Raw genomic sequence first — 21,964 nt, 5'->3', positions numbered from 1 at the left:
GTCCATAGACTCCCAGTGTCTGTGTGCAAAAAGCAGGCTGTTATATCCTGTTATTCTAGGACATGGGGGGGAGAAGATTTTAATCTGGGCGCTTTCTTTTTAAAAAAATCTTCCAAACTCTAAAAAAAGAAAAGAAAAAAGACTTTAAAGGCCTTAAAGTTGCAAAATTACCATCTTGGTCCCTCCGGCTGTCCTTAGAGCTACTAAAGCTCAGCTACACTTCATGCTTCGAGCCTATATTTAGTTCAAGCACAGAAACATTTAAACCCTCTCTTCATGAATCCATATGAAAAAGCACAGGCTTGTTTTCAGTATGTTAATATGACTCGTTGTAGTGAGAAGAACAGATAACAGAAGGTTCAGGTTTCACGTTTTAATAACAGATCTCCATTTACAAACAGTGACGTCATTCAGCTGCTTTAACTTCCATCAGAGCAGGCATAGAGTGTGTCAGTGTGTGTGTGTGTGTGTGTGTGAGTGGCTGTCTGTGTATGGTGATTAATGAAGAATGCATATTTCAACATTAACAAGCACACAGGAGAAAAACACGGACATATTAAAGTGGTTTGACTTGCTTTTCTTCATCCTGATGAAAAGATTTGTGGAACGCCGTTTGTTCCCTCAGTGCTGAACGTCTGCAAGTTTGGATTTTAGCGTGTGTGTGTGTGTGTGTGTGTGTGGGGGGGGTTACATGTTGTTTACTCAGGGCTGTTTGTTTTCTGTTTGCTGCCTACAGACAGTCTGAACACAGAAATGAACAGAGGTCAGTGAACAACACTCAATTTTCTGATTTCAGCGCCTCAAACAAACACCAGTTGCTGCAAATCTAAAACATAAACGCGGAGCTCAAATTTTTCACACTGCTCTCCAATGTCACCTCTGTCAGCACTCACTGCTTAAACCGTTTCTTCACTTAATGCGGCACAAAAACGCAACCAAATCCTGCTTTTTAAAAAGACAGCTCTCAAACAAACTGAAGACTCTCTTATTGCTGAATGTTTTATCTTTTATCCCAGTGAGTGTTCAAGTCAAGAATGTGCTGATTTCTAAATAAGCTCTTGCACTGCAGGATTCATTTTTGCCTCTTTGTCATGGATGGAAACACTGCGAGGAGACGTCAGAGCCACTGCGTTGTTACAGGAAATCTTGAAGCTGCATTAAAATGAGTTTTAACTTGTGACTTTATTGTACTTCTCCAATAAAATTTGACACTAATTCTGCGCAACAGAGAGGACAAACACACAGAGAGACTGTGATCTCTAAAATCATCAAGTTTAAAGAACCAAAAACCTTTACAAACCATAGAGACAAAGGCAAATCTCCGACTATATTTGAGTATCCAGGGAGTTTGGGAGGTTTTTGATGCTGCATTGTGAAGCAGGCTTAGTTCACCTGTAAACAAACACCTGGCTGTGAAATACTTGGATTAGTTTGAAGATGTTTTTGGAGAAGTTCAACCTGTTAAATAATCTGTGCTCTCATCAGTGTTTCAGGTGAAGGTCCAGATTTTCCCCTCGCACGCCGCGATGCGACATTAATTTGGCCCTAAAGCCGAGACCGACTCCACAAGCTCACGATGCTCATTCGAAGATACCCTCCTCGGGCGTGCTGTTGCTATGACGACAAGGATGAATTCACGTGCTGCGACAACAGCGACTCAGACGCAATGCCAAGAAACCGACGGTTTGTCTGGGGCTCCAAGGGCGCAACCTTGGCTCCTGCAGCGCGGGACGTTTGCTCAGCTATTTATAGGCAGACAGGTAAGAACAAGTTTAAGATCAAACACAGGAAGGCGCCGAATACTGACACCTGGTTTTGAATAAATCAGGCCAATAACCTGTTAATGAATACGCCGTTTCAGTTTAATTTGATTCTTGTCAACATCTGGCCCTGATATCGCAAAAACTTATCATGTTTACAACACAGAAGCACGGAAGCATCACTCAAAGTTTCAGTGTTAACTATTAATGCTATTCTCCTTTCCCTTATTTTCTGTGATATACCTAATGTTAGAATGCTGGGTGCTTTTATTAAACCTGGACAAAGGTTCAATTTATGAGGTCAGTGTATGTGTAGGAAACCCTGTAAACTAAAAACTCAGTAACCGTTTATTTTTTTTCTACCCTTGGCTCTGTATGAGGTCACCAAGTGAGGCTATTCCTTATATGGTCATCTCAGACAGAGAAGCCCCACCCACCCAGGGATTCACTCTTCAAATTGCGTCTTTATGACGTAGCCAATCAGAAACTACTACTACTGTGTCGCTTTAAATACTCCGAGATACTAAAATTAGCAAATTTTTAAGTAGTCATGCACACAGCATCAGAGTGAACAGAAATAAAGTCTGATTATGAGGGGAGGATGGTTAAGGTGCAGTCCTGTAGCCTCTAAATCAGCTGATTATAAGTTGTTACTGCCAGAAATGTCTGGATTACAATCTGGGCTCAAACGTATCCTCACTACGCACCATCTGGATCAGCAAAACTGAAGAACTAAACAAGTGACGTACAATCACGTCTCTGTACTTTATCGGAAATATCAATAAAAATCTACTTTTGAAAGTTATGTGAGTATCATACAGGGAAGTGCAAGGATTCAACCAGGAATTATTTTAATACTAATAACACGCCTGAGAGTTAAACTTAGTAAAAACTCAAACTCGCAAAAATGTTAATAATTGGAAGTTTTAAGATTGGCTCAATTGATCCCCAAGCAATCTGGAATTTTCTGGGATCTAGGAATTTTTGAAATTCCCGGAGGGGTAAATTTGCCCGTTGACTTTCCATTTTCACAGATACAAATCAAGCTGAACCAAAAGAAAAACATTGTCTAGATGGTTTTGTGAAAGTATAGCTCATTAATCCAGACGCCGATGTCCTTTTGGATCCCGGGACTCAGTGAATGCTAAATGTGGGGGAAACTTTCCGTCTTGGACGTGGTTTAAACTTTCAGGACAGCTTTTGGCAGGTTTATGGCCGACAGTGAAAAATCAGACAGATTTTTGCTTTCTTTTCTATCGTCAGGAATCTGAACAAAGGCGGAAAAGTCAAGTCGAGAGTAAATTCAGTCACGCAAAGGGAACAAACTTCATCACGGAGATGTGCAATTATTAAATTCCTTCCAACTAAACGTGTGCAGTGAGTGTCGGGGGCGTTATGGGAGCCGTTATGCCGCTTCAGTCAGATCGATAAACAGAAAGTACACCCCTGAATGTGGCAGCTAACAATGGACTGTGGATTTATTTTATGTGCAAATTCTTGCAAGAGGCAATTCAGGTGCGACAGGAGAGTCCATAACACAGAATACATGATGCTACACCAAGAGGGGGACTGTGTGTGCATGTGTGTGTGTGTGTTTGGAATGTGCAACAGTGTGCGTTTGTTGGTGCCAACGTTACTCATTAGGATGCATGAGGATTAGTGACGATTCGACTGATTAGCTTGGACAGTCAGCTGAAATGATTGCTCTCTGTGCTCGAGTCGGGTCGGTCACCCCGGACACCAAAAACATCACATTAAACCCAGACTGCTTTCAGGGAGAAACTCTATAACACAAAATAAAAACACATCAACATCTTCATGTTCCCTAAAACAGCAGACATTCGATTTATAACCGTCTCGTTTGTATGTACAATAGAAGGATCTTCATATATTAATAATCTTTCCTGCTTCGTCTTCACCTCATCATCGCTGCCGAGTCCCCACACGTTTGTCCGCTGTGTATTTATAGAGTATTTTCATTATTTACAGTATAAATTACTACACAGTCTTGTGATAAAATAAATAACATACATACAATGGCCGTGGCTTTTGCAGTGTCTTTAGCATGAAGGGGAAAAAGGGAGGGGTCCGATGGAGGAGGGCCTGCCGTTAGCTCCTTTGTTGCTTCGGGGTTACAGACAGAAGGATGAAGAACGCGGTTAAAGCAGTCTTTCTGCAGAGAGACACGGAGGAGGGAGGGCGGAAACAGTGGGAATAAACCGCAGTCCCACTTAGGGGGGGAAACTCTTCCTTCCATCATCGACAAAAAGCTCATTAAATAATAAAACTTCCCAACTTTCTGGACTTAATTTTGGCTAATCTGCACTTCAAGACTGTCTCCTTGTGCACCTCTGCACTGCCTCCAGGCTTGCTGTGTGTTTTAGATCACTCAGTGGAAGTTTTCTAATAATGATTACAAACTTACACATCTGTTGAGAGCTATCAATCCGGCTGCAAATGAGCAGTTTTCAGTGGAAGACTCTGCAGAGTCCAGGCTAGATGGGAGCACATCAAGTGAGGAGTACGACCACGGATGATGATGATCTTCATTTTTTTCCAGGAAGCTGAGCAGCATGAAATGTGTGAACCAGGTTTAGAGGCCCCCGTAACATCCCGAGGACTCTGAAGGAGGAGCATTTTACCCACAGAAACATCATCTGTGCTCGCTCCCTGAACGGTCACCCTTTAGACTCTCTGAAGGAGACTTCCACAGAGAAATCTAAAAATAAAGCTGCCCAAAGAGACACATCCAGTTTATAGTTGATCAGTGATGGTAAATTTAAACCAATTGATAAATGTTTTTTAAAATGGGCCATTTTAAAAAACTTCCACTTCGCTACAGTGGAAGAAATTCATGTGGAAAATGGGACCAGGTAGAGCTGACGTGCTCAAATAGTCTAGATCAGCAGAACAGGTTGTGAAATTTGAATGTTTCAACAATAAGGCTGGCTGTTTAGGTCCATCATATGGTCAAAAATACATGGACACCCGAACACTTCACCCGTATGTGACTCATACTCTGCTGCTGCAACAGCTTTTCCAACACATTAGTGACGTCTAACACTGATTTCATAGTTCCAGTTGATCCTAAACGAGGTCTGGCTGGTTTCCACGCTGCTTTAAAACATTCCTCAGAAAATAAACGAAAGCTGCAGTAAAAGAAAACAAACAAAACAACTAAAGGGGTGTCCACATACTTCTGTCATATACTGATATGGTCCACTGTGGTTAGTGCTATATTCAATGTGTCATTTGTTCCCAAGTTTTCCTAAATGAATGTTTCAGGAAGAGTTTCCCACCTCTGAGTGAAGGCGTGTACAGAGAGTTATACTGAGGGTTAATACTGCAGTGGTAGGTCAGGTATAGTCTCTGGTAGTTGGCCCCAAATTCTGACATATTAGGACGACGACGACGAGGGAAAGGATGGAGGGATGAGTGCAAAGCTTCTCCTCCGGCTATACCACCGTGCCGCTCGGAGAGTTCCCGTTCTGTGCTGTCAGGTTCTGAACAGGAGAAGAAGAAAAACACAAAGTTAGACACACTGAAAATCCTCTCCTGTCTGCACTCAAACCGAACTTTTAAACTTACCCTGGTTCATAATTATACTGATAATTAAATAAGTGGGCAAACCAGACCCAGTGTCTGTTTAAAGGGTCGTATCAATAACTCGATTCTGTTCAATATTAATTTTATCTCTTTATTAGATTATTGATGTGGTCCTCCACATCAGTCCCAGTTTCTTATATGAACTACTCTATAACTCCTTTTCCATTAGAATACTTGGATCAACTCGGCACGGTTCACCACGGTTTTCAGGGTTTAGGTCATAGTACCTGGTGCTCGCCGGGTTTCCACGCGATCCAAGCAGGTACTAAACTGTGACATCGTCAGACTGCATGCCACCAATTGGCTGGTCAGTAGCATCACTCGAGAGTCTGTTGTTCACGAAAATTAAAACCGCCATTTTTAAAATGGCTACAAAAAACAACACCATGTTCCCACGAATTTGACGAAGCCACAGACCCAACAGCAAGTATATTCTTGTTCAACTTCTTTTTAGCATTCGTGTCACATTTTAATGACGTCGAGGGACGCTCACACACGTTGATATGATGAAATATGATATGATATGACGACAACCACATTAGGTAGTACTGAATTTGTAGTGGAAAACCAATCAATCTGAGCAGAGTAGTGCCGATCCGTGGAGAGTCAATCCGAGTAGGTACTAATGGAAAAGAGGCTTATGAAGCTGGGCAGGCCACAGAAGGTCCTTAAGCCATCAGCAGGACCAGTATCTGCTCCTCAGTGAAAGGAGGAACAGCATGAGCAGTGCCAGAGCTACAAAATGACCTCCATCAGGCCGCTGTAAACGTCTCTGACCAAGCAATCAGAAACAGACTTCATGAGGGTGACCTGAGGACACGACGCCCTCTAGTGGGCCCTGTGCTCACTGCCCAGCACCTTGTAGCCCAAACTGGCATTTGCCATAGAATACCAGAAATGGGAGGTTGTGCTTTATACAGATGAGAGCAGGTTCACCCTGAGTACACATGATAGACGTTAAAGGGTCTATGCTGCCTGTTACATCGCTCAGCACCACCAGTTTGGTGGTGGGTCAGTGACGGTCTGGAGAGACGTATCCATGGAGACCTGCATAGACCTCTACAGGACAGGCAGCAGCACCCTGACTTAGGTTTCGGCTCTCTGTAGGTTGATCATTTTCACTTCCAGATCCTCCTGTCTCAGAAAACCCCCACCACCTGTTTGACCTGCTGCGGGGTCACTAACAGCTTCCTCCCCTGAGCCATTCGGACTGTTAACAAACACCCCCCGCCCCACACCTGCCCACCCACCTCACCAATCTGAGCCATGGTCTGAGTAACCCTCTTCATTCAGGCCTCTCACACATGGACTCAATACTCAGACCGAGTCCTTTTGCACTGCTGCTCTTTCTCTTGCTTTGAATATATTATAGTATATATCTGTTCTGTTGGCCATTTATTCCTGATGTCTTTACAATGGCAATGAAGGGCTATTCTATTCTACCACATACCCAGCCCATATCAATGCACCTATCCAGCATGATTAACTTTTTCCAATGAGAGCTGATGCGCTTTCAAACTGTACTTTTAATTTTTGCCTTTGCCAAATCTTTGATCTCAGCAGCAAATGTACAAACTTCTTAGCATTCAACTTTTTTAATAACACACCTGCTCCTTAAAGTTCAGAGAACAGACAGATTTAGTCTCCAGGTGTCTGTTCGACCTAACCTCCACTAATTCATAAGGCTCCTCGGGGCTAGTGTCTTCTGGAACATTTTGGGCACCACTGCTATAGCAACACCATGCTAGGTTTCCTTGTATACATAATAATAAGACAAGCATGTCTGAGAGGCGGGAGTCAGCCTCCAATGATGATGAGCTACCTCAACAACCTCCAACAAACCACTGAAATATGCAAGAAAACGGTTGGTGCTGAAGGCGAAACGACAAACGTTTTTCACTACTAAATAAATAAATACATAAATACTGCTGTTAAAGTGTTTAGCACTACTTGGGCTACCCAAAAACTTCATTCTGTTCGTCTGGACGCAGCAGTTTCAGTGGGAGTGGCGCTCATCCAGGTGACGTCTTCATTTTTTCAGAACAAAAAATAAAAATAAATAATTGGTCCACCCCAAGGATCAGGTCCCCTGGCATAAACAGAGGATTGCCAGGATTTATACATCGGGGAAACCAAACAACCTCTGGCGAAGCGGATGTCACAACACAGAAGAGCTACCTCGTCAGGCCAGGACTCTGCAGTCTGTTTACACCTACAGGCCAGTGGACACTCTTTCAAGGATGAGGATGTGCACATCCTGGACAGGGAGGAACGCTGGTTTGAGGGCGGAGTCAAGGAGGCCATTTACGTGAAAAGGGAAAGACCATCTCTGAATCGAGGAGGGGGCCTAAGGGTACATCTGTCACCATCTTACAATGCTGTGATTGCAGCCATTCCCCAACTCTCTGTGAATGGTACTCATGGTCATTGATCAGTGGTTGTTGATCAATGATCAATGGTCATGAGAATTTACATAATTGTGATTAAGGAACTGACCTCCCAGCTCATTGGTCATTCAGTGGTGCTAGTTTCAGTTATTGTGCAAATGTACTGTTTATAAGATTTGGGGAAACCTGCAGTCAGCTGAGACTGAAGAAGTCACCTGGATGAGTGACGAATCGTTTCTCCCACAAAAACGCTACGTCCAGATGAACAGAATCAACCTTTGGGATTTACTTCCCTGGATGATTGAGCATGCATCAAGACTTGGGCTACTCAGAAATACATCACAAATTTTCTTGAAATATACATCAGCACTCAGTGTTTCTCTGTCCTCTTTTAAGTCTAACAAATTGGTTCAAGACACTTTGCTCCAACCTTCTGAAGAGGTTAAATCCTGTTTAGAATAAATTAGGTGATAAAGTAGGGTTTGCTTTCAGGTATAGAAAATCTGTAACTGGGAAATCAATGCTTGCACTGTCCTTGATTGAGCCTTCGGTTGTTCCGGGTTTTTCATGTCCCTGGTGGCATGTGCCATAATTCATGAGGACGAGAGTGAGGCTGAAATGCCTGCACGAACTGGGCTGTTCACTCTTTGCAGCAGCTTCGATGTCTCACCCAAACATGGTCCCATCTGGCTTTAAAACACCAGATTAAAGGCTTCAAAATGATACCCTATAAAATAGAAGATGATGTGATGATGGCTTAGTCCATCTTTGTGAACCGTCTCTGTTTTTGCCCTGCACTGTAAATTAAAACCATGTTGGACAGGAGTTATGAAGACATGTGAAGCAAGTTATTCTCTAACATCTAACCGACTGCGAGACTAACCAACTAGAGAGAAAAACTATGACTTAAAAAGGTTAACAGGAGACGTACCGCCTTCCCCGGCCGTGCCCAGGTACAGATGAGGCCCTCTTGGCAGGCTGTGATGATGCAGTCATCCATGAACACCAGGACCGTCAGCCTCTCGTGTGCGATCTTCTTACAGACCAGCGGCTCCAGCAGCGGCACTTCGTGCATGCGTGGGCACAGCGTGGTGCCCAGCACCTTGGCGGCGTCCAGCCGGTTGCTCCTCGGTGCCACATTGATCTTGTCGTTGCTTTTGCTGATGTTGCCCAGGCTGTGGTACCGCTTGTGCTCCTTCTCCACGCCCCCGCTGCTGCCAGACTTATCCGACTTGCGCTCCTGTAGGGAAAGGGTGGCGAAGCGGCCGATGCTGAAGGGGGTGCTGTTTCCTCCACCGCTGCTCCCTCCCCCTCCTCCTCCTCCCCCACTGCCCTCTGAGGCGCCCTGGCCTTTGGAGGCGTTCGCCACAGCGGGGTGGGGCAAAGAGTTGGAGCGCGAAAGGGAGCGAGGCAGCGGTAAAGGGAGCGTGGGTGGGTTGGAGGCGCCGGTGTTAGTGTTCGGGGGGTGATGATGTCCCTCCACACCTCCACTTCCTCCCCCACCTGAGGTGCTGTTGATCCCCCCGCTGCCAGAGTTGGACAGCGAAGGCCCAAAAGTGTTAGTAAAGGCGCGGGACAGCGGCAGGCGCGGGTACAGCACGTCATCCGTCAGGTCCCACAAACAGAACTGGGTGTCCTGCCCCACCGAGCCAAATCGGTAAGTGACCGATGGCGAGCCGCCGCCTTTCGAGCTGTGCCGAGAAAGACGGGATAACGTGCTGCTCGTTCGAACCCGCCCAAAGTGCATGGAGTTATTTTGCGCCCCCTGGTGGAGGTCCTCCTCGCTGCCACTGAGCTCCATAGGCTCCTCATCTTCCAGGGAAGTCGTGAAGGGATCGAATGCTACCACGTTGACCCAAGACTTGTGGCCGTGCCCCCTCGCTACCACTCGGCTTTCTGCAAATGACCACACAGTAACCAGATCATCCTCCCCTCCCGTGGCGAGATATTTCCCGTCTGGGCTCCACGACACACAGAGCAGCCCACCAAAGTAGCTCTTCATCACGCCCTGAAGCTCCATCGAATCAAAGTGGAAGACACGCAGGCATCCGTCCTGGCCCACGCACGCCACGTGCACGCCATCTGGGGAGAACGCAAACTCGTTGAGGCCTCCCTCCCCAACGGCCCACCGCAGCAGAGGGTTGCGCGGCGTCTTGGTTTTGCAGGCATAAACGGCGAAGCCTTCGCCCTGCCGCAACAGAGAGTACTGTGGTGCCGTGGTGCCGCATGGGTGGTCCACGTTGTAGAGGTAGAGGTGACCGCTGGCATGGGAGGCCAGGAACAGGTTCTCCGACTTGGGAAGCCATTTTAGACACGTTACCTTGGATTTGTCTATCAACCTCTGTGAAAGAGGAAGGAGGTGGGGACAGACGGAGAAGGTGAGAGGGAAGGAAGGGTGAAGAAAGACATTAGAAAAGTATGAGTTTTAGGTTTTGTTGACTTTATTAATTATTATTATTAATAATAATAATAATAGCAATAATTAATTAAAATGTGAAATAAATAAATAATTAATTAAATGTCTCAAAATATTTATTTAATTAATTATTTCCAATTTTAATTAATTATTGCCACATTTAATTATTTAATGGTGTATTTAATTAATTCATTATGGCAGTCCTGGCGTTCCGTAGTTTTAAAGCCATTTTTTATCATATGTGTACCGATGACATTCAGCTGTACCTCTCATTTAAAACTCAGTTGCATTACTGGAACACATGGTTTTCTTGTCTATCTAAAGCATCTATTGATCAAAACGCTGCTGTAAGGTTTATAACTCAATGGTAAATGGCCCGTATTTGTACAGCGCTTTACTTAGTCCCTAAAGACCCCAAAGCGCTTTACACTACATTCAGTCATCCACACATTCACACACCAGTGATGGCAGCTACATGTAGCCACAGCTGCCAGTGCGCCCCAGTTTTTATTTTTTTGACGGTAGAGGCAGGAAAACATACAGGAAATGGGCCAAGGTGGAAATACACCCAGCCAGTAGTCTTTCAGCATAAAAGCCTTTACATACCAAGCACATTGCAAAAACAAACAAACGAACCAGACATGAAATTGTGAACTTTTCAGATTCAAATTTGTCGTGTAAAATATATACACCCTGAAAGTGTCCTCAAAAATATGCACATTAGGAAAAAAAAATGAAGTCGGGATCAAGCGATGATGAGCTGATTCTGATGTTTCTAAACAGGAAGAGGAAGAGGAAGAGGAAGAGACAGAGACGCTGCGCTCATCCAGTTCTCATCAGAACACAGCAGCAGGGACAATTTCGTGGTTTCATCCCGGAGCTGAAGCTACATTATGACAGCTTTTCTTACATATTTCAGGATCTCAGTTTGAGCTGTTGTGAGCTGAGTTGGGACCACATCTGTGAATGCAGAGAAATCACTTCAGAGAGCCAACTGACCCAGAGAACGTTTAGCTGCATGTCTGAGATTTGGCTCAAATGCAGTGGTCTGACTGGTCAGATTTGTTTCTTTGCATGCAAATTTAAAAAAAATCTGAACTTGATTCAAAAAAATAATTTTGTCCTGGAAAATTAAGAGCTACACCAGCCTCAGCCCTCCACCCTTCATTATATCCCTGAGATCTAATGAACATATTGTTTTGTTTATATCTGCCACGTAATCTGCACACACCACAAGCCCTGTTTGCCAAGTTCGGCTCTCTGCAACAAACCCAGATTAAAGCCGAGACACAGATTTATTACCTCCTCGTTAAAGAGTTTACTGGTTTCCTTCTTGATGGGGTCGAGATACTGGACCTGCCCGGCTGAGAAACCCACGATGAGAGCTACGCTCTCTGCTGTGGCCGAGTACTGGTTGAAGTCGTGACACGTGGGCTGCGTCCCCTTGTAGATCCTCTTGTCTATGGGCTTACTGAGGTCCACAGCCTGCAGACAACAGCGAGGAGACAAAGTTTCAGCGACATTCAGAGAACCAAAACAACAAACATCACACTTCTGTGCCCATTCTTATGTTTCTGTCCTTCTTTCTTTTTTTTGTTGACAATCCAATCATCACACATTGGGGTGTTTCCATGGCAGCTGCAGTGGAGCTTGATTTGAACGTTTTTCACATCAGGGTTTGCCATCTCAGCAAAGGAGCAAAGTTTCTGTGCAGGGCCGCTGTGTTCACCGACAATCACCAACCACAGAGAGAACCCGTTAAACAGAGGGCAGGGCTGCAAAGATCTACAGCTTAGAGAGGTAACTAAAGGTTTTCAGGGTTATGGAGGTGACTCCCTTTCTATCGGGATGTGAAAACGTATGCTGCAGACCTAAAATGCTCTGGAGGAGGTTGTGTTTGAGAGATCAACATCATCATGCACTAAGCTGCTGCTCCGATGGAGATCAGCGAGCTTAAGCTACTCGAGTCGCTTTAGGGAAGGGGAAGCTGTTTATATGCGTCCTGTAGTTTCTTTAAACAGGTTATTAGCGTTTCTCATTAAGAAGCTCGAGGTGCTGCAGGCTGGAAGCAGATCCAGCTCCAGGGAAAACCCTCAGCGATGATACTTTTCTTTTTTTCTGTCATGCCAAAAGCACTTTTTCCTTCAATGGGTTCTGAAATATAACTTATGCATTCACGGTGCCACACAGGATATTGAGATCTCAGCCAGCAGCTGCACAGCGTCTCTCCTGCTGATGTGTGCATGCAGGCAGCTTCATAAGCATGAAAGGAGAAGTGAAAAGCAGGAGGAGATGTACACAGTAAGATACACATGATTTCTAGAAGTCCTCCTAAAATATGAGCGTGTGTGACGTTTTTAGAGAATCAGTAACACCAGTAAAGTCCAGGATATACACAAATCAGGCACAACATTATGATCACTTGCCTAATATTGCATTGGTCCCCCTTTTTGCTACCAAAAGACCCTGATCTGTCGAGGGACGCAAGTCCTGTACTTCTGAAGCAGACCTCCGTGGATCAGACTTGTTGGTCCAGCACAGATGATCGATTAGATTGAGATCTGGGGAATCTGGAGGCCAACTCAACACCTCAAACTCATTGTTGTGCTCCTCAAACCATTCCTGAATCATGTCTGCTTAGTGACTGGGTGGATTATACTGCTGAAAGAGGCCACAGCCATCAGGGAGTACAGTTTCCATGATTGATAACAGGGGTGGAGAACTCCAGGCCTTAAGGGCCGGTGTCCTGCAGGTTTTAGATGTGTCCTTGATCCGCACAGCTGATTTAAATGGCTAAACTACCTCCTCAACATGTCTCGAAGTTCTTCAGAGGCCTGGTAATGAACTAATCATTTGATGTAGGTGTGTTGACCCAGGGTGATATCTAAAACTTGCAGGACAACGGCCCTGACACTTGGAGCTTCCCACCCCAGATCTATAACAATGCTAAGGTAGGTGGTATGTGTCAAAGTAACATCCACACGACAAGCCTCTGCTGGCTCGCCTTCTTCTCACAGTGCATCCTGCTGCCAGGTGCTCCCCAGGTAAGCAAAACACATCCGTCCACGTGATGTAAAAGAAAACCTGATCCATTAGATTGGCCCGCCTTGTTCCATAGCTTCTGTCTAGTTCTTGCGTGCCTCTTCTCTGTGCTTTCGGCACTGGACGGGGGTCAGCATGGGCCCCTGAGTGGTCTGTGGATATGTCGTCCACACGGGCCAGCCTTCATTCCCCTCGTGCTCCAGTGAGCCTTGGCCACCCGTGACTCTGTCGCTGGTTCCCCACTGCAGACCAGGAACATCCCACAAGGGCTGCGGTTTTGGAGATGCTCTGACCATCACATGTTTAGCCATCACAACGTGGTCTTTTGTCACTCAAATCCTTAATCTCATCCATTTTTGTTTTTTGTCCCTCCCACTAACAGGATGCCATGATGAAGAGAAAAATCACCTGTCAGTGGTCAAAGTTAGGCCTGAGGAGGCATTTATACATGTATGTGTGTTGTGATATTTTTATTTGTAGAAAGGTTTCCTACCATGAATTTATTCATCTACTTCTACAACTTTTTTCAGGAACTGGTCCATTTGTGTGTCAAAGATCACAGAAAGAAAACACACATTTGTACAAAGCTAACATGAATCGCTACATTGTGACGTTCTGCAGTGACCCACACATAACAGGCTCAGAGTAGCAACTTTGCCTTCAGCAGAAATTTTGATCTTTCTGTACAAAATATTTGAAATATTCTACACGTGCAAACCAGATGTTTGTTCAGTCCGAGTACAAAATGGGAGTAACAAGTGATTAAAATCCGCCCGACTATGACGACTTCATTGGAATTTGTTGTTCCTCAAAGTATTATGGAGTCACTGCCAGTGTTATTTAAATGTTGATATTAAAATGATATGAGCATACTGCAGTACATGACTTTATCGCGGCATTATTAAAACTAAGAAAAATATGTTTTGTGGAAATAAAAGTAATTTTGTTGGCAATGTTTGTTTGCATAAAAATGACTGAAAACCAAACTTACAGACATAACAGTTAAAAACATGCATCTTAGATACAGGAAACTGAGTAGCTGTGATCATCACAAATACACATTAAAAAAAGAATAACAGGGTTATAAATGACCCCACGTGGACATTTTAGTCACTCGAGGGTCAAAATGATTAAGTTTCAGTGGTGAACAGCTGCTGCATGAGCATCTAATGAGATTACGTCCTCAAACAAAAGACATAACCTCGTCCTGATGTGAACCAGAACCACCACCTCGGTGCCCTCAGCCTCTCGTGTGTGGAAGGCAAACACAAAAGAGGACAGAGGACAAAATCAGCTCTGTAATTGTTTTGATTCGGCAGAAAATGGGAAAAGTCGAGAATAATTATTTGGAAGCAATAGCGAGTGTCCGAGGGCCTCACTGCATTATATTACTTCATACTTTTAATTACTGATGCCAGATGTTTGCGTTTCTTTACTTAAAAAACTTAAATGATGCAGAAAATAAATCCCAAAAGCTGAAACTGTCCTGTTTTTAAAACTTATTTGATCAAAACATGCAGAGCTTCGTGTGTATCAGTGACTACTGATATCGAACCTTCAAAATACCTGCCTAAGTAGGTGCTGTGAGGGAGGTGGCTGCTGAGTGGCAGGTCTCGTTTCTAGAAGGTCATATCAGGCACACAGCAGCTCCACCCACCTGCTGTTTAAATCTTCTGTTTGAGAGGGGCAGCCAATCAGAAGAAAGCGGTTTTAACACTTTCCCCAATAAAGACGACATCTGACCAACCTCTCCTGTCCCCTTGATGACAAGCTTTGACACCTTGGTATACACATCTATAAAGACGTGTCTGATCACCACTAGAACGATTTCCGGGTGGCTGCACAGGCAGAGAACACCCTCACTGACCTCTGATGCAAACCAAGTCATTCTGTACTATGGCAGAAACCACTCAGTTTAGACAAGAGTGTCAAGGGTCACTCCTAGCAGGCTTTGATGGTGTCTTGTTTTCAACAGAGGACAAACAGAGGAGCTCTACCAAGACCAGGAATAAGACAACTAAGGATTATAGGAATCATGCAAAGCTCTCCTAGCAGTGCTGAAGAATAAAAATATGATGCTAAACAAGAAAAACTAAAAGGTCTACTTTAAACATGCTCCCTGCACAGAAGCCCCGCCCACCTGCAGTCATAAACCTTCTGTTTGTGAGGGGCAGCCAATCATAAGAAAGCTGGTTTAAAGGAAGAGAGGAGGGGCTGCAGTAAGGCCTAGTATAACATAAATAACAATGATTCATGCAAAGCTGCTCTAGTAACAAAAATATGAAGCACAGCAGGCCCCCTTTAGATAATATCATTAAAATAGTCAAATTCAGCCCACTCTGGATGGAGTCTATTTTTGACACATGGCCTTATCAATGAGGGGACAGGGAGGCTGCAGAGCCTGTGATGCAGTGACGGTTCATCTGGATTGTTCTGTTGTTAAAAAGCAACATTTTGCAGAAAGTAAATGATCTCGCAGTGTGCCTCCAAATTACAAGCCTTCAGCTGTGGGCGCTGGCAGGCAGCCCCAGCCAAGGACCAGGCTTCAGCTCCCAGTAAGGCTGCAGTGAATGGAGATCCGTCAGAGCCTTTCTTCTCGCCGTTTCCTGCTCCTTCAGCTCCTTCTGACTCTGTGCATCCGTCTGCACGATGCGCCACTCACCACCTATTCAGCCAAATGAGCAGCAGCTCCATTTTGCATTGCATAACAAGCAGAAAGCTGTGGTGGTGGTGCAGCAGCAGCCGCCGCTCGGAGAGCCTGAAAAGATGACGAAATGCGAAGCAGCAGCATCACACTAGCAGCTTAGCACGCGAGGCTAAACTCGCCCCCAGCCTCACCTTCTTGATGTTGGTGTACGTGTAGAAATACAGCTCCCTGCCGATGTTGAAGCACACCCGCTCCGACTCCTCGCTCGGGTCTTCGGGCTGCAGCTTCACCATGGAGACCCGGACCGGCGGCAGGAAGCCAGCCGGGGAGGAGTTGGCTGCGGCATTGGAGGAGGAAGAGGCGGCAGCGGCAGCGGCGGCGGCTGCAGCCCCGGGCCCCTGCAGCAGCCCGACCCCTCCGCCGGGTATCGGACCCGGTCCGGCCCCGGGGCCCAGCGTGGCTCCGGCGGACGGCCCCCGCGGCAGCCCGCCCCGCTGCAGCGAGTCTGAGAGGGTGAGCAGCTTGTAGAAGCCCTCTCTGGTCCGGAACTGGGACTTAATCTCATTGATATCCTTCAGAGCGCCGCCATCTCCGGCCATTTTAGTACAAACACGCCGCACAGGAAACGGAGATTCTGACCTGGAAACAAAAACGCGCTAATCACAAGTCCTAGGAGAGATGCGTGAGAGGCGAGCATGAGGCGCAGCAGCCGAGCTCAGCAAGGCCGACCCGCACAGCCCGTCCGCCCCGCTGCATTTTACACCGGCACCCCCACTGCCTGCTAAATAAACCCCCGGAGACAGCCCCACCGAGCCGGTGTTAGCATCCTCCTCCGCCGGGTCTCTGCCTGCCTTCATCCAGCGTGCGTAAAGTACGTGTGACGGTGCGTCAGCTGCTGCTGCTGGCCCGGCCTGGCACTGCGCACTCCCACTGTGGTCGGGGGGCAAAGAGAGGACATCCAGCCCCCGTCAGCCTCATTCAATCACCCCACCCCCAACACTTAACAACCAGTGGACCGGCCAGGACCACGGGCGTTTCCAAGATTTTTGTGGGCAGAGGGGGCGAGAATAAGGGGGCGCACTGGAAATCTGAGTATTTGATCAGAAATAAATTCAGACTTATGATGTGCTGACAGGTGTGTTAAATGAAAAGTAGCACTGCTACTTAAAATTATATTTAAAAGTGGTGAAACATCGGATTATCCACTGGGTCTTCTGGGTAGGGGGCCAGTGCACGGCTGACTGCCCATCCAAGACACAAGCAAAAGAGGGAAAATCATTGAATTTAATTACATATTTTAAATTCTTGCCCTTTAAACCACACATACAATACAGTAAACTTTTCTGTGTTACACCTGCCATTTCTCCGATATGCTGCTGAAACTGTCCACCAAACTCAGCTCAGTATTTCCAACGTGAATGAAACAAGCACAAGATGGTTTAGCAAATAAAGTATGTCCCGTATGCTTCCTTTAGTTATTCCAAAAGAGCCTGACCGTCAAATCAAGTTGGCTTGGACCCATCAACCGTTTGTGGCCAGACGTTTGTAAGAATGGGTGAAAGATGTATCAGCACTTTCAAATGAAAATCATAATCCTGCTGAAGTAACCGTACAAAGGTTTCAGCACAAGCATACTGAGAGCACCCAGAATAAAAGTACCCATTATGCAGAATCATGGCTGTGTGAGGTGGAGATGATTGGTTTCACCACAAAATATTGCTTGTTGCTAGTAATGAAGAAAGAAAGGCATTCATTGCATTTACTCTGAATAATTCCTTTATTCTAATGTTTTTACTGTTAGAAACTCTTTGGTGGCTTCAGATAACAGTTTTGTTTTTTGTTTTTTCAAAACCATGTCTGTTAAGCCCATTCCTACCCTGTCACTCTTCAACTTTAACTGCAATTTTTGTATAAAATAACGATGCTTTTGTGTTGTTTAGCTTTGACTACACACAGACACAGGGTGGGACAAGCCTGCCCAGATATCTAAGAAATTCACATCATAACATGTAATTAGCGCATGATCTTGTAACTCATATTTCACTGCAGACTGAACAAGTTTATGCCATGAAATACAAAATTCCATGTTTGGCTGTGATCAAGTATCTTAAGTGTTTTCCTGGAATGAGCCAAATGTTTGACGGTGACGTGTGACGCTCTCTCCTCAGTGAATAAAGGACCTCAAGAGTTTTTCTGAAGCGCCTTTAAATTCAGCAGAGAATAACTCCGGCGTCTTTTTAGGAAAAGATTAGTGCCAGCAGAGAGGCTTCATTAGAAGTGCCGAAACCTGACGCTGTCGCTGCTCACACCGAGCTGCTGAAATTACAAAGAAAATTACAGATCAGAATAAATTAATTAAAATGAAGGATTTGTTATGCACAAATTCAGTGGCCTGAAATGAAGATGCTAATAGAAGTGACAGTGTGTTTGCTGTAAATCTATAAATATAAATTCATTACCAACACCACTGTGTTCTCCATCCATGCTTAACTGGACTCAGTTTGATAGATTTCTGAAAAATAAATATAATCTGTGCCGGCACTAATGGCTTGAGCTTCTTCATAAGGCAGCGAGGAACAAATTGAAATAATTTACGGCTGTAGGGCTTTGAAATATTCCACATGAAGCAGGGACACCGGAGACATCTCAGCATGTAGAGGATGTATTTGTTCCCTCTGATAAAAACACGAAAGAATGCGAGGAATTATGAAGGAAAACTGCTGTAACACTGGGCGTCTGTTTATAACTCCTAAATTCTGAATCAGAATTATGAATTCAAACTAAAACTTTATCTTGCCTGAGCACCATGGATTTGTGCTCTCAGTCAGCACCTCCTCCTCTGGCTCTGTGTGCACACAGGCGAAGGCTCCCTAAACGATCTGAAGCCATGAGCAGTGTAGTCCAGCACTTCTTCATTAACAGCTTATATTTACTCATATGCTTTGAGTGTTTTATGCCATATGTTCATATAAGATCGTGTTTTAAAAGTTTGGGGGCATCCGGGGATATTGTGTCCTTGCAGAAATACAATGTGGCTTAAGAGACTTACGAGGGCGATAAAAGGGAATTTTCTTAAAGAGGATAAATTACGCTGATGCATCCACAGCTTCCCCGTGTTTATGTGAAGACTCCTGCTGCAGTCAGTAAGCCCAGAAAAATGTTCTCCAGAAGAAACATGTGGATGTGCATATGTGTGTGCCGACTCAGCAGGAACAGGAAGAGAAATGTTCAGATTGTACGCTCACCTCTCACCCTATGATAGCTGGGATAGGCTTCGGCCCCCCGAGGCACCTCGATAGATAAGAGGTTAAGGAAGTAGATGGAGGGATAATTATTTGAAAGCAATATCGAATGCCTGGGAGCCTAACTGCATTACTTTCCAGATGTTTCTACCATAAACTGAGAGAAAAGGTAGCAAAAGATGCTGGAAATAAAGCAAAAGTGTCCCGTCAGTGCTGAAACAAACCCACGATTCTGCCTTAGAATCACAGGCACAAATGACGGTGATATCCAGAACAGAAATCACTGCAGTTAAAGATGCCGTCGCCCTCCGTCAACACATCCGCCCCAACACCCGCCTCCAAAATCAACAAAGCTTTCCATGTTGTGTTAACTCATTTTATTACACTGTAACGGCAGTAAAAAGTGTGACACACAGGCTCAAGTCACTAAACACACAGCGCGAGCAGCAGCGGTGCTTTCAGCTTGTATGTGGCGTCTTCAGGAGGCCACGTGTGTCAGTCCCCTCAGGCAGCTGCTGCTGCTCTGATCAACAATACTGTGGCAGAACAAAGGATGCCCCCCTCCTCTTTAGTGTTAGAGGAGGTCCTTCCTTCCTTCAGGGTTTTCTCAGCTGTCTGGATGCTCTGGTTTGTTCTGGATCGCACAAACCAAAGTTGAAAATGGCATAAATAAGAGCAAACTCCCCGAGGTTGAGGGATAAAGGCTACAACACAGAAATCTTCTTAGGTCAGAATGAACTTTCAGCATCATGGCATCACCTGTTTCTGACAGATTACCTCTCCTTTGGTTAGAAATTAAAATACTGGGGCAGTGAGGCGTCTATACGCATCGAACTTAACGATGACAGATCCAAATGTCGAAGCCCAATGTGTCTTTTCTCTCTTGTATTAAGTCCCAGTAGGTGTGGGAGAGTCAGGCCAGCATGACGTAGTTCTCGGCGATCTCCAGGACGTAGAGGTTGGAAAGCCCCGACGGGTCCTCGCTCTGATGCGTTTCTAAAAGGACCATCCTGCAGCGAAAAGGTCACGTGTCAAACACTGATCAGCACAAAAAAACACAAGTTCTATTAAATAAGACCTGAAACTACCATTTAAGAAGATAAACATCAGGAAAGTGTTTACTGATTAATTACAAATTAAATTAGCAGCAGCTTCAACACACTCAGACTCACCGCCTGCTGGCCAATAAGCAGAATGCATGCTTTAATTTATAAAGTGCTTATTGTAGGTAACTGTGTTTATAATACTTTAAAATCTTTCAAACTGAATGAAAGCAAATTAAATCAACAGGATGGGACTTGAACTCCAAAACATCCATGTACGCACACGCAAACTAAACTTCAGTTAAAATAGGTCCAGGCAGTACTTTCTTGTTATGCTCATTTGTACCACATGATGGCGCCTGCGAGTCAGTGTAGAATCCAGTCTGCCCTGAGCTGTGCCTTTAGGGTACATCCATCCTTTATATACAGTCTAGACTGCAGGTGCTTTTTTTATCCACAGAAAATTCAAAGCGAGGACATGCTGTACCTGTCGGACTGCACGAGTCTGTGGATCTTCCTGTGGTCCGTGATTTCCTCCAGCATTTCCGTGAAACCTTTTCCTCTCCTCAACCAGCCGTGACGCCACACTGCCAACAGCGTGTCATCAAAATACACTGTACAGACAAACAAGAGTCAGCGCTGAGCCTTCAGCGTCTCCGATATTCACCATAACCAGGGTCTCACTCCTTCCTCTCACCTATAGATTCAACATCTTGAGAGAAGATGGTCTCAGAGTGCTGCGTTCTGCCGCTCTTAATCTCCCCATCAAGACCAACTATTTGTACCGACCCTGTGGAGGAGAGAGGGGCAGTGTTTGTGTTAGAATATCTCTGTGGAAATATGAAGGTAGACAGCATTATGGTGCTCAAATCGTCAAATAGTCCTTAGGCAACATAATAAATATCTGGAGCTGTTTTCAGGTTAGTCAGACTGAAAGTAACTCAGAAAGGCTCAAACTTTCTTTGTATCTGAGCTTTTAAGACAAATAAATTATCAGTATGTCAGAATCAACACAGCACCATAACATCATTATAGCAGTGCTCTCCTTAAGAGAGCGGACAGGTTAATATGAAAGACAACCACTCAAAACTGGCTCCAAAGGCGAATCATCTGCCATGTTGGTCGCTTTAACAAAATGAACAAGTTGCAATCCAGCTGTGTCGGTTTGCACAGATGGGAGCATCTTTATTCAACGTGCTGTATCTGGTTATAATCCCATTTGAAATGAAGGTTGCAGAGAGTCTTCGTCATTCTGCAGTTAAGAGTTTCTGTATCTGATTTACAACAGATTTGTGATTATGTTTGATTTTTGCTGCTTTATTACAGTTATATATTCCATATTACAGATGTGATTTAAATGCCAACCTGATCCCATTCAATCACAAACCAATCACAGACTGTTTGCTGGTTATTTGCTCTTTCATTGGCATCTTGATGCACCGAAGTCACTTTGAATACAGGGAGTAGTCACAGTGATGGTACCCGACTCAAGTAAACATTTCAAACCCGACAAGATTACACGTGCACTACACACAGGGAGAGTAACTTTGATCGTGCTGGTTTAATAAACACCCACATGGCAGCAGTCAGAACTGTAAGAATGAAGTTTTAAAGTGTGGAGTTCAAATTCAACAAACGCAGGCCTCTTTCTGAAGACAACAAAGTTTAGTGTGATACTTACTTTCCAAGAGGACGAGCAGCGAGTTATTGTCCAGCTGGTTTATTTGGACTACTTCTGGACATGGTCTCTCTGTAAGAGCACGCAAACACCTCCACCATTAACAACAACAACAACAACAACAACAGCAGCAGCAGCAGCAC

The 21,964-nt window shown here is 44.9% G+C and overlaps 2 protein-coding genes across 2 annotated transcripts in view; both read right to left on the bottom strand.

Moving 5' to 3' along the window:
- Positions 1-358: 358 nt before the first annotated feature.
- Positions 359-18,365, bottom strand: LOC146373256 (WD repeat-containing protein 20). Its single transcript, XM_084950016.1, has 4 exons — positions 16,050-18,365; positions 11,472-11,654; positions 8,685-10,094; positions 359-5,263 (listed from the first exon to the last, which is right to left on the bottom strand). Exons 1-4 carry the CDS (start codon positions 16,455-16,457, stop codon positions 5,216-5,218), a joined length of 2,049 nt encoding a protein of 682 aa, XP_084806142.1. The 5' UTR covers positions 16,458-18,365; the 3' UTR covers positions 359-5,215.
- Positions 18,366-19,460: 1,095 nt separating this feature from the next.
- map4k1 (mitogen-activated protein kinase kinase kinase kinase 1) overlaps positions 19,461-21,964 on the bottom strand; it is a 42,487-nt gene continuing 39,983 nt past the window's right edge. Inside the window, exons 29-32 of the mRNA XM_084950015.1 lie at positions 21,825-21,893; positions 20,841-20,933; positions 20,631-20,757; positions 19,461-20,110 (exon numbers count right to left, since the gene is read on the bottom strand). Of these exons, the coding sequence (XP_084806141.1) occupies positions 20,014-20,110; positions 20,631-20,757; positions 20,841-20,933; positions 21,825-21,893 (386 nt within the window). The 3' untranslated portion in view covers positions 19,461-20,013. The remainder of the gene's footprint in view (positions 20,111-20,630; positions 20,758-20,840; positions 20,934-21,824; positions 21,894-21,964) is intronic.

Source organism: Perissodus microlepis, chromosome 14, assembly GCF_051167445.1.
Source record: "Perissodus microlepis isolate ML-2025 ecotype Zambia chromosome 14, ASM5116744v1, whole genome shotgun sequence".
NCBI classification, from domain to species: domain Eukaryota; kingdom Metazoa; phylum Chordata; class Actinopteri; order Cichliformes; family Cichlidae; genus Perissodus; species Perissodus microlepis.
Note: the sequence above shows the minus strand (reverse complement) of the source record. Positions and strands in the feature narration are given on the sequence as shown.

Coding starts and splice junctions, on each gene's coding strand:
- LOC146373256 (XM_084950016.1), bottom strand. CDS start 16,457: ATGGCCGGAGATGGCGGCGCTCTGAAGGATATCAATGAGATTAAGTCC. Junction 10,095..11,471: donor GTAAACTCTTTAACGAGGAG/GTAATAAATCTG, acceptor CCTCTTTCACAG/AGGTTGATAGACAAATCCAA. Junction 5,264..8,684: donor GGGCACGGCCGGGGAAGGCG/GTACGTCTCCTG, acceptor TCTCCTGTTCAG/AACCTGACAGCACAGAACGG.